This window comes from Rhipicephalus sanguineus, chromosome 11 (assembly GCF_013339695.2).
Source record: "Rhipicephalus sanguineus isolate Rsan-2018 chromosome 11, BIME_Rsan_1.4, whole genome shotgun sequence".
NCBI lineage: Eukaryota > Metazoa > Arthropoda > Arachnida > Ixodida > Ixodidae > Rhipicephalus > Rhipicephalus sanguineus.
In genome coordinates this window covers 76,132,034-76,149,166 of record NC_051186.1, presented here as the reverse complement: position 1 = coordinate 76,149,166, position 17,133 = coordinate 76,132,034, and the positions used below count along the sequence as shown (strand labels likewise).

General features: G+C 46.3%; 1 protein-coding gene across 2 annotated transcripts in view; it reads right to left on the bottom strand.

The window, feature by feature from the left end:
- LOC119374291 (protein VAC14 homolog) overlaps positions 1-17,133 on the bottom strand; it is a 53,879-nt gene that overhangs the window by 11,575 nt on the left and 25,171 nt on the right. For both annotated transcript variants that reach the window (XM_037644368.2, XM_049410974.1), the window contains exons 9-13: positions 15,768-16,090; positions 10,360-10,425; positions 8,827-9,047; positions 4,076-4,250; positions 291-409 (exon numbers count right to left, since the gene is read on the bottom strand). In XM_037644368.2, coding sequence (XP_037500296.2) covers positions 291-409; positions 4,076-4,250; positions 8,827-9,047; positions 10,360-10,425; positions 15,768-16,090 — 904 coding nt within the window. The remainder of the gene's footprint in view (positions 1-290; positions 410-4,075; positions 4,251-8,826; positions 9,048-10,359; positions 10,426-15,767; positions 16,091-17,133) is intronic.

Here is a 17,133-nt window from a genome sequence, read left to right as displayed (position 1 = left end):
ATTCGGTTTGCAAAGTATAACATCACTCTGCATACATTATAATCAGGTCTGATCCTTGTGATTGGCTAGGTCTAACATTACATCACAGCACCGTTATTTCAGTGCAACATGGGAGACAGGTCTCGTGAGATTCGTGCATTTGATCGGCACAACGCCACACGAGTAGTAAACAGACGAGTGCTGGTGCCTAACATTAAAGCATGCGTGGGCTTTGTGTATCATATTGTAGTCAAACTATCGAATGTTAAACCTGACTTGAAGCACAGTTGTTTCAATTGTGCTAAGGATACAAGAGGTGCAGCAGGGAGCAGGTGTGCTCGTAGTTCTGGGTGAGCAGGCACAGGGATATTGTGGCCACTGGATTGTGGCACCAGGACCGGTACAGGCAGCAGAACAGCGAGCAGCTCTCCTGCACTCAAACGTCAGAAACGCAGCCTTTTTGTTAGCATAAGAGCTTCAGCAACACACGGGAACCACCAAAGCTATGAACATATTCTCTCCATTACCACAAAAAAAACAAAACAAAAAAAATTGCGCCACTTATTGCCGCAAATGCCTTTTCAGACCCCAATGCCTTTATTAAGGGCGTTTTGGCACTTCGACAGTACTAGTCAAGAGTGACAGTCTGCTTACATTATCAGCGGGATGAACCAGCTATGAGTAGTTGATGATAAGACCAGCACACTATCGAACATAAGTAGGGCTCCTGTGTTTTTGGTGTTTATATTTCTTGAAAATCAGTGGGTGTTTATCGGAGTTAATATTTTTGGCAGAAATATGGCATTTATCGGAGTTTATTTCTCGTAAATCCCCAATTCTCCGAAATTCGGAGCTTTGCATTATACTCAGAACCCCAAAATTTTAGATCAATTCATATGTGAATATTAAAACAGAACACACGAGGCACATTCTATTTTTTCTAGAAGGTTTGAATGCACAGAAATATATATGCACAAGCAAAATGCTTGAACACAAAACACCTGTATTTCTGTGTATAACAACCTTAGCTTAAAGCTTATTGTAAAACACGCAAGCATAGTTTGTGAGGTTGCTGGCAGTGATCGAAGCGCGCTCCTTTCAATTGACGACTCTCAGCTTTGAAAATGCCCTTTCAACGTTAGTGCTAGAAACAGCAAGTGCCAGAATATGCAGTGCGCAGCGAGAAACCACTGGCCACTGGACATTGTGAAGTCTCCAAAACGACAGGGGTTCAACAATGTTACATATTTTATAGCACTGATAGTTCGCAAAATCACTCAGGAGCTGGCTCATGTCGTCAGTTTCAAGAAGCACGAATTCAAAAATAGGCGCATAGGTTTGGAACGTGCAGGGCAGCTCATGCTTCACATTTGCATTCACAATTTGAACACAGCACCAAAACAATTGTTTGGTGTACTGGAGTTGATCGCACAGGTTCTTCTCAGATGTCTGTCTCCACATTTCGGCGACAGCAGCGTAGTATTCATGAAAGTCTGCTACAGTCGTTAAGCGGTCAGTCTCGTCAAGGAGGTCCAACAGACTTGTGACATCTGATGCGAAGACTTGGTTGGATCACGCCACTGACTGATGAGTGCGTGCAAACGCACCCCCAGCATGGGATAAACTTGGTGTACCAGGGTACTCTCTGCCTCAAGTTCCTTAATTAAGAGCACGGCACATGAATTGGTCTTCAGAAACCTCATCTTATCGAGCATGTTGTGCACAGCTTCAGGCGAGGGAATAAGACTCTTGAGCTTCTCACACTTCGTTCCCTTGGCCTCGTCGCTTCTGAAGAAAGACAAAATGGCACGCCAGTAGTCCAAAATATCTTCTAAAGCTTCATAAAAAGAGAACCACCTCGACGGGCATACCGTTTTCAGCGACTTCATGGATATGCCCATGGCCAAGCACACAAGACCAAACTTACGGCGCAGCTCCCGCGACGACTTCAACAGGGCAGGAAAGTGCATAAACGAGCTCGTCCTGATTCCATCTTCCAGAGCGTTGTTGAGTAGGTGGCACTGATCTTTGAAGTGAAGGGCCTTGAATTCCGGGTTGGAGAGCTGCAAGTCCTTGTGAAGCTTCTGCATGTAGAAAGCTGAGTCGGAGCACAATATAGCGATGTCGCCTAATACAGCAACGCGCAATCAACTTTAAATCGGTCAAACCAGAAGATGTATCAATGAGCTCTTAGAACTTGACCTTTCGATAAAGAACGGAACCAGGTCATACTGGCCCTTGAAATCGGAGTTTATTGGATAAATCCAAATTGTCAAAAATTTTACCGGCGAATGTTTATAGGATTTTTTCGGATGAAACCAAAAACACGGAGCCCTAAGCATAAGACACTGATACAAAATAATAGTCTTTCATTGTATCGAAAGGTGTGTGCAATGACGTATATATGAAAAGAACAATACAGTCGAACCCGACTATATCGAACCCGTTTACATCGAATTGTCCTGTATATCAAACAACTTCTGAACACGGTATAGTTACAGTGAGAATATACAGCGAAAATTATAGTTACATCGAACAAGAATAGCAGCGACTCCCGATATATCGAATGTCAAGCGGGCAAAAGTGCCCTCAGAAGTTGGCTTTCCCTCGTAGCGGTAGGGAAACTGGCGCTTTTCGCCACCGCTCACTCCAAAAGTGGTTTAACCCGGCGGCGCATGACCCGCTCTCCCTACCATGACCGCACCGCGTCAGTCAAGCCGCCCCCCCCCCTGCAAAAAATTATCCTGAACCACCCGCAGCGCTTGCTGAGACAGCCAATCAAGGCCTCTTGTACTCTTGTCGTGCGAGCGCGCGGGCTGTGAGAGTTATCTCCCTGCATTTCTAATTTGTTGTGCTTCGCACCATGCACCTGTGCCGTGATGGCTAGCGTGAAGCGGCAGAATTTGCCTTTCACCGTGAAGCCAGAAATTATAAATCGAGTCGAACGTGGTGAGAAGTCGGACGTCACGGCAGCGTGCCAATTCCGAGGAACACTCTCAGCAAGATCTTGAAGAATAAGGCGGAGATTAGGGATAAAGCGGACAAAAGACCCGGTGCCCGTGGTGGCCGATGCGTACGCACGGCCGTGTATGAAGACGTCGAGACAGCCGTGTACAAGTGGTTCGTTGACGTTCGGTCGCGCAGCCTCCCCCCGTGTCCGGCCCCATGATCGAACAAAAATCAAAGGACATGGCTTTTCTCCTTGGCAGGGAGGATTTTCAAGGTGGCTCAGGTTGGCTACAGCGGTTCAAAGAAAGGCATGAGAAACGACGATCCTTTGCCCACATCCTCGGAGGTGATTGGTGCTCTCGCACTAGTCCGGCGCTTCTGCGCGAATGTGGAAGGTTGAGGCCTCGCCTGCTCCGACTCTTTAGACCATGTTGAGAAATGCGTGCTGTCACAGGCTGCGAAGTTGCTCAAACAGAAAAAAATGGAAGACTATTTCAAGCGCAACTAAGCTAGCTTCGTCTTTTATGAATGGTGTGTGAATTTATGACGTCCAATTCTTTAGCAGGCTTATATCGAATTATGCCCTATATCGAACTGACAGGCGTTTTTTTGAGAGTTCGATATATCCGGGTTTGACTGTAATCATTTGCAGTTACACACTGCATAACATCTCCCTCCCTCAGGCTGTGCTCACACCTTATCATTGCATAGAGCCACGTCCAGTGTCCTGGTCTGTCGTTGCTAACTCCAGGCCCCGACTAAACCCAAATGAAAGCAATCGTCCTTATAAAGTGCGCCTACGCAGAAAGCCCTGGAGTTTCTGCATAGGTGCACAGCGTGTTATTGCTTGGTACAGGTGCACCTTAAATAACAAACCTTCGCGAGTGTCCTTGACTGCTCTAATCAGATTACAAGCAGCAATGCACATAGTGGAGGACATTCTAGAGCGTACGGGACCACCTGTGATTGTGCTGGATGTTCTACGACTCATGTGTCAATTTTGTGCCCCTGCAATCTTTTGCTTCATTTGGCATAGACAAGCTGCAATTTTCTGATCAAAATGGCAACTTGAAGTAAAACTGCACAGGCGGTGCAGCTTTTATACCTCTGCATGGCACATGACTGCTGCACATGCAAGAACGCCCACCTTGGTGTTGAGGTCCTTGAGCTGGTTGCGCAGCTCGAACAGTTCAGTGGAGGTGAGCAGAATGGTGTTGAGGGTCTGCACCATGTGCGCCGCAAAGCGCAGGTCCTCCCGGCCCAGCAGAATCTCAGACAGGGACTGGTAGATGTCCTCCGCGCTCAGCAGAACGCACAGCTGCCTGGGCCATTGCACGACATGCACACATTTTTTTTTTCTTTAGAAGAAGAAGAATGCTCTTTACTTTCCCTGAAACGATGCAAAAAATTGTTGAGAGAACATCTGGGAAAATGCTTTTACAAGCAGATGTCTGTGTAGGGGGACATGGGCCTTGCAAATATTTTTTTAGTTCTTTATCAATTGAGATGAAACTTGCTGAGTTTATGTATATTTGTAAGCAGATTTCAAATATGCAACTAATTTTCTCGTAAACATGTAGTTTTTTAAATATAGAACACTTTATGAACTATTCGGGAGCAAGGGTTTGCCTAAACTACGTCGGAATGACCTGGAATGATTACTGAATGCAAGAAAACAAGAATGCATGTTCTAAACCCATTTGAACAAAAGTTACGTTGAACAGCTGCAAGTGAGTCTGTCAAGCTGTGATTTGAGTCACGAATGTTCAACACAGCAAAGCTTTCAATCAAATTCGGTTGAGAAGATCCATTATTGTTTTCTTGCATACAGTTCTCACTCGTTATTCTGATATGCTTATTTGCTCAGTCTAGGCAAACTACAGCTCCCAAATAGGCACATAAAACGGATGATACCTTAAAAACTACATAATGTACTATAAATATAATTGCATATTGGAAATCATGCGCACAAATACTATACACAAGCTGCAGTGAGTATAATCCAACTAGAAAAAGAATATTAAAAATAGTTTTCAAGCGGAGTGCCCACCCTTAAATGCGCGCCCACTGACCAATTTTAATGCGAAAGCATTTCGAAGCGAGGTTGGCAAAAGCGCGCACCCAGCTGGCACCCGCAAAAGCCATGCCCGGAAAGCACGTGGCCTCTCCCACTGGAACTGATGCTGGCACCAACAACTCTACGTGCGCTCCACTGTGCCGCACCAACCACATGCAGACATGAAGTAGGAGAGGGGAATCCCCACAGAAGACATCTCAACTCGAAGGGGAAAAGAAAAGCGCAGAGAAAAAAACTCACAGGGTACCGTATGCATTCAACTAAGACGGCTCGAAGGTGAAAGCCATCTTCTTTCTTTTCCTCAGTCGATGGGTTCGTCCTGCCCCACCACCGTCTGAAAGCTTTCTGTACTTAACATTGTTTTGCACTGCCTCCAGGATCTGAGGCACATCACCTGGTTTTGCACTGCATCCGTGATCGGCCCTCCTTTTGGACCAAGCAAGAATGTGATCTGACGACATCACCGTGTGACGTTACAGCAACGTCATGATGACATCATATGCTAACATCATCTGGAGATGATTTTTTGCATCACTCGTGCCGCCGCCAACGGGGGACGCCGGTCAATTTTCAGGTTAGAAGAGGCACCTAAGGCTTTTGCCCTAATAGTCGGAGCACTTTATAAATACTTTCGTGTTCTCATCTCAAAGAATATGCTCACGGATCCTCTGCAACTTCTTTGCGAACAAGAAGCACTCTATTGGAAGTAAACTAGGGTTTCGGAAATTGCTTTTGGTTTAACCCAAAGAACACCACTCAAATTTGGTGAGGGGGCGGGTGCAGGACATGGGGGAACACCCTCATTTCATTCCAGCAAGACGCACCAGCCTCCTACCCTCGAACTTCCTGCACGACTAGGCCATGCGCGAATATTCGAGAACTTCGAATATTTGAACAAATATTACAGTATTCAAATTCGCTCCGACACGAATTTAAATTGTTCGAAATTACGAAGTATTCGAACGACTAGGCGTATATTAGACCACATGTAGCCCCCCTGTAAAGGTGCTTGTGTTTCGTGTGCTCCTTCATGTTGCTGTCATACTTCGTGGCGCCGTTTTGCAAGTGTGAATCCTGTAAAGGTGGTTTCACTGCAGCGTAGGAGGGCTTTGCCGTTGAAACACCTATCCAGCAAAAATGCGCACTGTCGCGAAGCCCCACCTTCAAGGTTAAATGAACATATTACACTCACATCCATTAATCATTTTTGAAGTTTAAAGGCTTGTTATATGGGCTTATATGCTCTAAGTATAGTACATTTCAAAACGTAACATATTTTACCAGTTATCACTCGCATCCTACTGAAATTCAAATTCTGCTACTATTTAAAGTTGCTTCCACTTCACTTCGAACAAAAAAAATAAACATTCGCAGATGCCCTGTTCCAATTTTAAAAAATACTGTGCAGGTTCGTTAAGTCATGACAAATATGCTCATTTTTCTTTATAGTATGTGATATATACTATTCGAACAATTCAATTCGAACTTATTGAATCAAATCACTATTTGCTTCGAATTCGAATCGAACCAAAAAGTTTACTACTCGCACATCCCTACGGCATGACGGGTTGACGGATGCGACGACGAGGAATTGTGGGAGCAAGCACGTGATGGCAAGCCATGGTTTGTACTCACTCCGCAAGGCGCCCTCCTAATCACAACGCTCGCTCTCCCAAATGCATGTGGGGATAGTCCTCTTCTGTGAGGAAAAGCCAACTTGTAATCTTTCGAACTGTCCGATACTCTACGTGTGAAGTGTTCCAGCTATTTCTGTTCGATGTAGCCGCAAGTATTCCTATGCATTGATATTAAAGCACTGATGCACTCGAAATGGTTCAACATAAAAGGATAATTCGATACTAGTAAGCTTTCACTGTACAGCTGTTTACTATTGGCCGCGAGGGCCACCACAGGAGAGGCCGGCGCTGCTATCGCTATGACGCGTCAAATGACATCACGTGACTCGCCTTTGCCGCCGAAAACGACGGTAGCCATGTCAACGCTGCTCCTACTTGTCATCCCCGAGGTTGAAGTTCTGTTTTCATGCTTCAGTGTGGTTTATTGCTCAGTGCCGAAGTGCCGAACTTATTCGACCTAGCGTGGTATGAGTTTCCATGCCCCAAAACCAAGCAGCGAGATGCATAGTTGATCAAGCTGAGAATGGGGAAGCAACCCACCATTCATTATCGCATGTGCAGCAAGCGCTTTCGCGAGGATTTTGTATACTGCGTTGGAGCTGAAATGTTCGGTGAGTACGAAGTGGGACTTTACGGGACTGTACAGATAGGAATTTACGACGTTTATTAACACCAAGCTGGAAGGCTTATTCCAGCTGTTTGCAGCACAAGGGCGGCGAGAGTGATTCTGTCCTGATGCTGTTCTTTTGCGTTGCATATTCGAATGTGGTCGGCGTCATATACTGCCTCTCCTTCTGTTAAGTCGTAACGTGCTAGCTGTTGGTCCACGAATTAGTTGATGCCAGAGACTGACAGAGTCACTGAAAACGAGATACGGCATTTGTAATTAATAGTCGAGCAAGCGATGCACACAGATTGCAACGTGCTCGTATGACATCACACCAGTCAATACACCCCGCACAGAGAAGCACATGTAGCGGAAATGAAGCGTGGATTAAGGAGACAAAAATATACGCGGTTGAAGTTCCACTTATTAAAATATATCTGTTGTAAATCATCGTCCGGCAATAATTCTGGTGAAAGTGGCAAGCCGCAAAAACCACGGTTGTTGAGAACAGTACTGTTGCAGCAAAAGAGCTCATGGCTAGCTTTATGAAAGGTCACATGAACTTAATAACCAATGTCAAAGCATCGTTCGCACTTGGCTATTTGATTACGTGCTGAAAACTAGGGCGAGGTGTTGCCGTGAATCGCACGCAGCAGTCCACGCGGATCGAAACGTTACCTCGGCCACGCACCTTCCACGCAAAAGCAAGAGACAGGTGCGCGCAGTCGCGCTTGCCTAAGTAAACGTAAATGTACGCGAGATGCGAGAATGCTTAGAGTTACAGATTACTAGGTGAATTTCATAACTTCCCTTTTACCAGAGTGCCTCTTCACGTTCGATGTCCATGGCGCCGCGCGCAAGCGCTCCTTCAAAAGACGATGACCACACGTTGGCTCGCTAAAAACCTTTGTTGGCAAACACTCTAGGTTCTTTTGCAGCTAATACAAACACATTCAATGCTTGCAGAGCGAGAAAAGCCGCGGCTGAACAGCCTGAGTCACTGGAGACACCGAACACTTCGTGCAGTCGGTATCACGTGATGTCGTTTTACACGTCACAGAGAGATTCCGGCAGGCGGCGCCACGGTATGTCCTCGCCGCCAATAAATCTGATAGCCAAAGCTGATATCCACATTCAACACTTGTTGACATCTGGCACTCTGTAAGCAAAATTTTTACTGATTGCCAAACTAAAAATGAACATAATGGACATTTACTTTTAACTTTTAATTCTTAAGGCCAGTGTAAAATTTACTATTTTACTTGCGCCAGAGAAGTTCGAATAAGTGTCTGGCAAAGTCGAATTTCAGGATCAAAACGGTGAAAGTTTCCACTCAAGGAAATGCATGCGTGCTAATAGACACCTTCAGTCAGGATTAACTCAATGCTTCAGCCAGTATCAAAATAAAACCAGAAATTGAATTTCCCGGAGTAAAATCAATGAGGATGTACTGCATGCTACGGTACATGACAGTTCCCTTAGGTGAATATATATCGTGTCGTATCACTCTGACGGCACAGCTTCACGAAGAGCTGGGTGTCTCACATACGTGCATTCAATCACACCTGCACACACACCTGATTATGAAGGAGCCCCTGTCCTCGAGCAGCTGCAGATCAGACTGGAACAAGTCCAGCAGTGACAGCATAAACTTGCCAAAGTAGCAGTTGGGCACTGCGACCGTATCGCCGGCAGGCACACTGCCACCGCCGCTTATGGGCCGCTTCAGGGCCCCGCTGCCTCCGGCTGCGCTCGACGACGAGATTTCTGCCAGCACCTCAAGGTCTAACAGGACCACCTGCACAGAATCCAAGGAAGGCAACACAGTGCAACACTTTCACTAAAAAACTCACAGGGTTCCTTTTGCATTCGCCTAAGACGACTCGAAGGCAAAAGCCATTTTTTTTTTTTTCTACTCAGTTGATGTATTGATCTTCCCTCGCTCCCCTCCAAAAGCTTTCCGCACCTAACATGGTTTTGCACTGCATCCCTGATCGGCTCACGTTTGACCAAACGATGGTGTTATGTGATGGTGTCATCGTGTGACGTCACACATTTTAACCCTCTGTGACATCATACGCGACGTCATCCAGTGATGATGATTTTTTGCATCACTCGTGTTGACGCCAATGCCAAGGGGCACTGACGATCAATTTTAGCATTTGATAAGGCACCTAAGGCTTTCACCTCAATACTGGTTAACTGACTTCATCGTCATAATAATTATCAACCTATGTCACAGCAGGACGAAGGCCTCCCCAAGGACGTCCAGTTTACCCTACCTTGAGCACGCCATTCGATTTTGCGCCTGCGAGCTTCCCAATTTCGTGACTCCATCTAACCCTACTGCCATTGGTGGCTACATTCCCCGTCTCTCGGTATCCATTCCACTGCTTTAAGTGACCATCTGTCTTTTGCACTGCGTGACCTCCCATGTCCACTTTCTTGTCTCTTAATGTCTGTTTAATGCAAAAAGAATAACGGGCCAGTTGGCATGACATCATTCTGTTTTTCCATGCTCTACTTTAAATGCAGAGAAAGACAAAGCGCTTGTCCCTTTTCACTTTGTTGTCCTTTGAGTTTTGAGGTGCAGTGCGAGGAAATGGAACAACGTAAATGAACACGAACAGTGAAACTGTGAAACTTAAATCGTGTGAGGGCCATCAGGTTTAACCTGATGGTCCCCGAGTGGGCCTAGCCAGGTGACATTGAGTTTACTAGCATCTATTGTGGATCGAATAAAGTTGTTTCACTCACTCACTCACTTAGAGTGGTATCCACAGGAAACTTCTGTAGTATGTAAAAAAAAAAAATGTATCCATGTACATTCAATCAATGACCCATCTTTTGGACATTTGCGACAATTCAGATGCCAAAGTCGGATACGCAAAACAAAATTTTCCGTTCACTGCAAAGCTGAAAATCATAAGCAGAGTCGAGCACAGTGAGATCTTGAAGAATAAGGCAGAGGTAGAAGCTAGAGTGAATGAAAGACCCAGTGCCCGCAGTGCATGACGCAAAATCAGCCAGCAAATGCATTTTGCTTAGTGCGGTTTCATGCAACGTTCCAGTCAGCACAAAGTGCGACACCACATTGGAGAAACTCTTACCTCATCTGATGGATCCGAAAGTGTCTGTAGCAGCTTTGGAAATATTTCCTCCACATGGAGAAAGATCTAAAAAGAAAGAAAGCGTGCAGCATAGCGTGAAGTCCTGAACTTGGTTGCAAGTTCCTAGGCATGCCAAATACGTATAGATCATTCCGCTCCTCGTAACCTTACCTGGCTCTTGAAAATGCCCTGTTTACAATGTTTCGGGTGGTGGCTTGTATAATCTAGGTAGTGTTGCTTGTTAAATAGTTTTTTATACAGCGTTGTCTTTAACATGCCATTCTCGAAATATATGGTTGTGTCAAGAAAGTTGATGCGCTCAGCTGAGGTCTCGGACGTGAACTTTATTGTTGGGTGAAAGGAGTTTAGGAATGACGTAAATTTAGCTAGATTGTCCCTGCCATGACCCCATATTATAAGTATGTCATCAATGTACCGAAGGCATGTGTGGGGTTCATTCTTCCTTTGTGTACAGGAAGCCTGTTTCCAGAATTCCCATGAATAAGTTTGCATAAGTGGGTGAGAATGGTGTACCCATGCTTGTTCCTTGTATTTGAAGGTAGTAATTCTCTTCAAAGTAGTTATGTGATAGTACTAGTTCGAGTAGTGATAAATGTACTTCGGTAGAATGTTGTACATTATGTTGGCATAAGGTTTGCTTTATTGAAGTTATGCCTCTGGGATCGGAATAGTTCTTTAAGGATGGTTTAAGGAATTCGGAGAGGCCCAGTGGTGGTTTCCTTATGAACACGCCAGATTGTATATATATATATATAGTTGACACATACGGTAGGTTTGCTTTACGAGGCACGCCGTTGTGGCACCGGATCAATTTCGACCACCTTTTTTTAGGCCTAAAGATAAGTATATACTGTTCTTGCATTTCGCCTCCATCAAATTGGGCCAATGGCCGCAGGAATTTGCGTCCTAGGACTTAAGCAAACAGAACCGCTGGTACCACTGCGGAAGCAACATTTCGATGCATACACACCGGATTTTCCGTCCGAGCCCGCTAGGCGAACGGCATCCTTAATAATCATCATCAACAACTAATATCCTCTAGTTCGGGCCTGGGAATAAGTGCGCCCTGGAATAGTTTAGTTGAACGCCCGGGCCCGGGCCGGCCCGGGCTTGGAACGGCAGGCCCGGGCCTGGCTCGGGCTGGGTACGGTAAGTATGCTGGGCCCGGGCCGGCTCGGGCTGGGTTCACCCCGGGCCCGGGCCGGGCCCGCGCTGGAACCACGGGCCCGGGCTGGGCTTGGGCTTCATAAAGCGGGCCCGGGCCTGGCAGTGTATAATTCGGTGTACAGATGTTTCCAGAATTATGAATAAGTTTGTGTGGGTGAATTTACCCATGCTGTTCCTTGTATTTGAGGAGTAATTCTCTTCAAAGTAGTTTGTGATAGTACAGTTCGAGTAGTGATAAATGTACTTCGGTAGAATGTTGTAAATGTTGGCATAAGGTTTGCTTTATTGAACTTAGGCCTCTGGGATCGGAATATTTGCGTTAAGGAATGGTTAAGGAATTCGGAGAGGCTCTCAGTTGGGGTGTTGTTGTTTGATACTGTTGGACACCCTGGAATATTGGCAGTGTATAATACGGTGTATGGTTATTTGTGAATTTCTGGAAGGAGGCAACATAAAATCCCTACTAGCCTACATAATACACTATCAATGTTCTTTTTAAAAAAATCTTTTTCAATCGTACATATACAGTGAAACACGGATATATCGAACTCAAAGGGGATCGCGAATTAGTTCATTATATGAAAAATTCGATATTCAAAATACAGGCCAAATCGTACATATACATATATACAGTCAAACACGGATATATCGAACTCAAAGGGGATCGTGAATTAGTTCGATATATGAAAAACTCAATATTCAAAATACAGGCCCCGAGACCTTATCAGTGGCGGACGATCACCTACAATCGGCGCATTCAACAATGACAACTAATTCCGCACACACAATGCAACAGAATGTTTTAGTAAAGTATAAAAAGTTGGGCGAGTTGGTGTTGGTTCTTGATAAACAGAGGGGTGCAATACTATGGCACACAAAGAGAAAGAAGGACACGGGACGACGCGCTACCAGCAACTAAACTAGTATTTTTATTCAGGAAAGACATATTTATACCCCCATGCAATCATATCAAACCCAACAAGTCGACAAAAAACTAAAACCTTGCGCTCAGCATGCCTACGTCAAGTGACCGTCTGCAAAGGCTATCTCCTCCTCTTGCAAACTGATAGAGGGGTGACTGATGACATAGGTTTTAGTTTTTTGTCGACTCGTTGGGTTTGATATGATTGCATGGTGGTATTAATATGTCTTTCCTGAATAAAAATAGTTCAGTTGCTAGTAGTGCGTCGTCCCGTGTCCTTCTTTCTCTTTGTGTGCCGTAGTATCGCACCCCTCTGTTTATCAAGAATGTTTTATTTGTGCGAAAAAAAAAAAAAATTGCTTATTTTGGCCTGCTTCTTCGTCTTCGAAATGAAGTTGAAGACGCTGGCCTCGATCTCATCGAGGCTATCCAGGTGTAACAGCCCGGTTCCCTCCATGTCGCCGAAAAAACGGCGAATCAAGCCGAATGCTGCTGCCACTTCAGTGGCAGAGTACGCGCGTGTAGCCGCCGCCTCGTCCCGCAATCTCCGTCGCCACTTGAGCTGTCGGCCTAGGCATCCTGGCTCCCTGTGACCGCAGCAACAATGTCCTCGTCAGCGAGGCTCGCAACAGCCTGAACACTACAGTCCGCTTCCACGAAATCGTCCGCAGACACTTCGGGTGGAACGGCAGCCGGGAAGAGGGACGACAGCTCGCTAAATGCGTCGTCTATGCGGTCGTCGTCACCGTTTTCACCGGTTTCTGCAGGTTCCGCCATCACGAAGCCTGCCTTCCGGAAGCAGTTGGCCACTGTGTCCGTCTTCACGTCTCGCCAGGCGCCCGTCACCATTTGAATGGCACCAAGCAGGTCAACCTTCAGCTCGGTGGCCATGCGGAGGTTGACCAGCAGCCATGGAGTCGGCTCCTGTAGCCCAACTTGAAGGACAATGATGCCCTGGTCGAGGGGTTGCAGCTTTGCTGTCGTGTTGGCCGGCAGAAACTTCAGCTCGATGTTTTTGAGCTCGCAGGTGAGCGTGCCCGCAAAAGAGGAATACGGTGGTATGCGACAACTCACAGAAGTGAACTTCGCCAACAAAGCGCTCGCGATCAGTCGCGATGGCGACGATGGCTACCCGGGCTACCTGTGAGGGCAGCAGCGCTGTACGAAAGGTGCGGGCTGTGGTTGGCTGATCGAAACTCACAAAACAGCAATAACAAAAAAAAAGGCGAAAGGAGAAGGCCGGCTCCTTCCGCACTCGGCGAGCCCACACAGCGCTGCCGCAGTCTTTTTCCTCCCTCCGCCCCTCGTTTGTTCACTGTGCGTGCCCTCGCCCTTCGTAACGACCTCGTCACTCCCTCCCCAGCGGCATACCTCCTTTGAGAACCGCACTCGCTGCCGCGTTTGTCAGAAATATTTTCCCGCAACCGAATTATAAACGGTATTTCATCTTGGGGGACTGCACAATAAGCGGTATGCGTATACATGCGGTTCTATCGGAGGGTAAACGGGAAGTCGAAAAAGACCGCATTATAACTGGTCCTGCACTATCTGCGGTTATGTTATAAGTGGTATTACCGTATTTACTCGAATCTAATGCGCACCTTTTTTCCGGAAAAACGAGTCGAAAAATCGCATGCGCGTTAGAATCGAGTACCGAAAAAAAAAAAAAGAAACTCGGTTATCGTATTGCCATCGACATTTCAAAATGGCCGCCTCCTACGCGCCTTGGCCATTTCTGCCATTTTTTCAGTTCGTACGTGTGCTGAACAACGGTAGGAGATTGTCATCCCGTTCTGCGTTCGCATCGACGGTATGGAAGTGCCGACTCCAATACTCGATGAGTGTACCACGATGCCGCATTTAAAAGAATAGTTATTACATGTGCAGAGAGACGGACGGAAATCGGGCCGCATCGCGGTCGTTCGGATATAGTTCGGAGTTCCCGAAAACGTGCGTGCGAGACTGGCGCAAACAGAAGCAGAAGATTTTTTACAGCAAAGCTTCACGAAAAGGTTTCAGTGGACCAAAGCAGGGCCGGTTTCCCGAAATCGAAGAGTGTTGACAGCGACAAGGAGTTGTCCGACAGCGACGAGGACTGATCCTACGCGACTCGTATCGCCGCCGTAGTGGTGACAGGTTTAGCGGCAAGGCCTGCTTTTTGACTTTGTGTGTTACTTTTTTGAAACTTCAGTTCTTTAAAACCCAAATACTTGTTCTTCTGAATGTGCGAAGTTTGACTCCTACGGACTTTTTTTTTTTTTGTTCTTTTCTCTCACGAAAAATGGGTGCGCGTTACAATCGATGTATTACTTTTTTTTTTTTTGGTCGCGGAAAACGGGTGCGCGTTACAATCGAGGGCGCGGTAGAATCGAGTAAATACGGTATGTATACTACATATAATGCTCTTAACTAGTTTTTATTTTCTCGAACCTTCGAACTACTGTTCCCTTTCCCCTTTCCGCGCTTCTAAGACTACTCCTGCTCCGCATTGTAAAAGTCCTCGCCTCCGCAGGAAGTTCTCCGCATCTTATTCCGACTGTTTCCCCTCCCCCCTTTCTTTTCCTTTTTTTTTTCTCCCTTAGTTGACAGGCCGCCCAACTTTTGAGGCCATTCCCCTGGGCAGGCTACCTACGGCCACACTTGATGCATATGTCTGCTAATGACTTCACCCATTAAACACGTGTTTTTCAGACACCCCTCTCAGAATCACTTAGAAGTCAACATCTGGATTTTTAAAAGTACGCCGCCCTTTTTCCCCTTTTGTATTTGGCTTCCCCTGGTGCTTCCCATTCAGAGACGGTTGTTTGGAAACTGAGAGCCGCCACCATCTTCTGCAGACATTTTCAATAGCTACACTCGGCGTCCCTCTGCCGGATTTCCAGGTTACTTTCATGCTCCGCTCTTTTCGTCGTTGTGCCTTTGGTGGCACTCGATATGTTGTTCCACCCCTCCCTTTCTTTTTTTTTTTTTTTCTCCAGCTCCCCTTATCTCCGAGATGAGACACCTGAGCACCGTTGCAAACTTTCTTGAAATGTGGCAAGGGTTACATTCTTCTGCTTTCTAGTTTTTTCTTTCCAGGCAGCAATTACCAACAGCGACGCGCGCCACCACTGTACATGACGTCAACACTGACCCCTTAAAACTAACACACCAAGGATGACAAGGCGCCTTTGACAAAGATAGGTCTTCCTATCAAAACATCGGCCAGCCTGTCTGAGGCACTTTCTCCTGTTCGTTCAACCTATCCCACTCCGTGTTTCCATCTGTCGGCTCCCATCTTGACTTTGGAGATACAAACCTTGTTGGGTATCTTGGTGAATAGGTGCAGGAACCAGCGCAGCACCGCAATGCGCGTCTGCATGGAGACGTGCATCAGTTGCCGCGTCAGCACGTTCACTAGCGGTGTCAGCTCCAGTTCGGTTGCGACAGGCACGGCTGTCGCGTTGATGCCGTCCGGCTGGAGCTCGCCCGCTATTCTCTGCTGCAGACCGAGGCCCAATCCTCGTGCCGCGGGCGAGTCGCTGTCGCTCGCCACGGGGCCCCGAGACGAAGGCTGGTCGTCCTCCTCGGTGACCAGCTGCATCAGCCGCATGTTCACCGCCTTGGCCGTTTCACGGATGTCTGCACAGAATCATTACAGGGGCGATGACACAATTTTCAACCACAATCTGTGTTGTGTGGGTTAATCCTAGTACATTCACGAATAAACTCGTGAAATCTTAGCGTATTTGGTCGAGCACTTCATTTATAACTGAACATTCTATAAACACACGAGTAGCCTGAGAGTGAGGCAACACTAATGCACTCGCGAGCCGTGAAGTAACAAGCTGCTTGCTGTGTGAGCGTCTGCGTTCCGGCAAATGATTTTGTTCCATGGCCAGCTGTGCGTGCAATCAATCCATTTCAGCTTTCTTTATCTTGGCAGAGAAAATGAACTATTTGCAGCGGCTGAAACTTTGGTAGACGATGACTCCGCTCCATGTAGCACATGATCTCGCACGTGCCACGGCAAAATGGCAGTTACCGGCAGTGGGTGGGATTTATAGCCGGCAACTTCTAGGGCTTATTTTGCACTGAAATATTCTTTCATAGTCAATTGTTCATAGATGTAGAGGCATAACAGAACCTCTACTTCTATTTCTTGCTGAAAACCGCGAATTGTTGGGTAACAGTGTCATGGCCCTTTTAAGGTTCGATCTAAAGGAACACTAGAGAGATGAACTATTCCTCTCGTATAGGTAAGTTACCCTTTCCAGGGGCGCCACAGCTAAAATAGGATTTGGAACGATTTTTGGAGCAGGAAAATGTTGCCTTTGGAGCAAGGAAATCCAAGTTTGGAGCAGGTTACAAGAAATAAAAAAAACCTTTATTCATGAGCACCAAACCCCAAATTTGGCACAGTATTAAAGAGAAAGTCAGAGGAAGAGTGCAAACTTAAAGACAGGGACAGATAAGGCAAGAAAGATAACAGAAACGCTATAGTTCAGCACAATCGTGCAAGTTGCTCTGCTGAACAAAGGAAGCGTACTTATGGAAGAGATAACAGAAAAAAATATGTACAAACCATTCAACGTCAGCACAATCATACTTTAGCTTCAGTGCACAAGGTCCAGCAAAAGTTAGCAATGAATTCTGTGGAAACCGGCAAAGCGGGGTGAATTTGT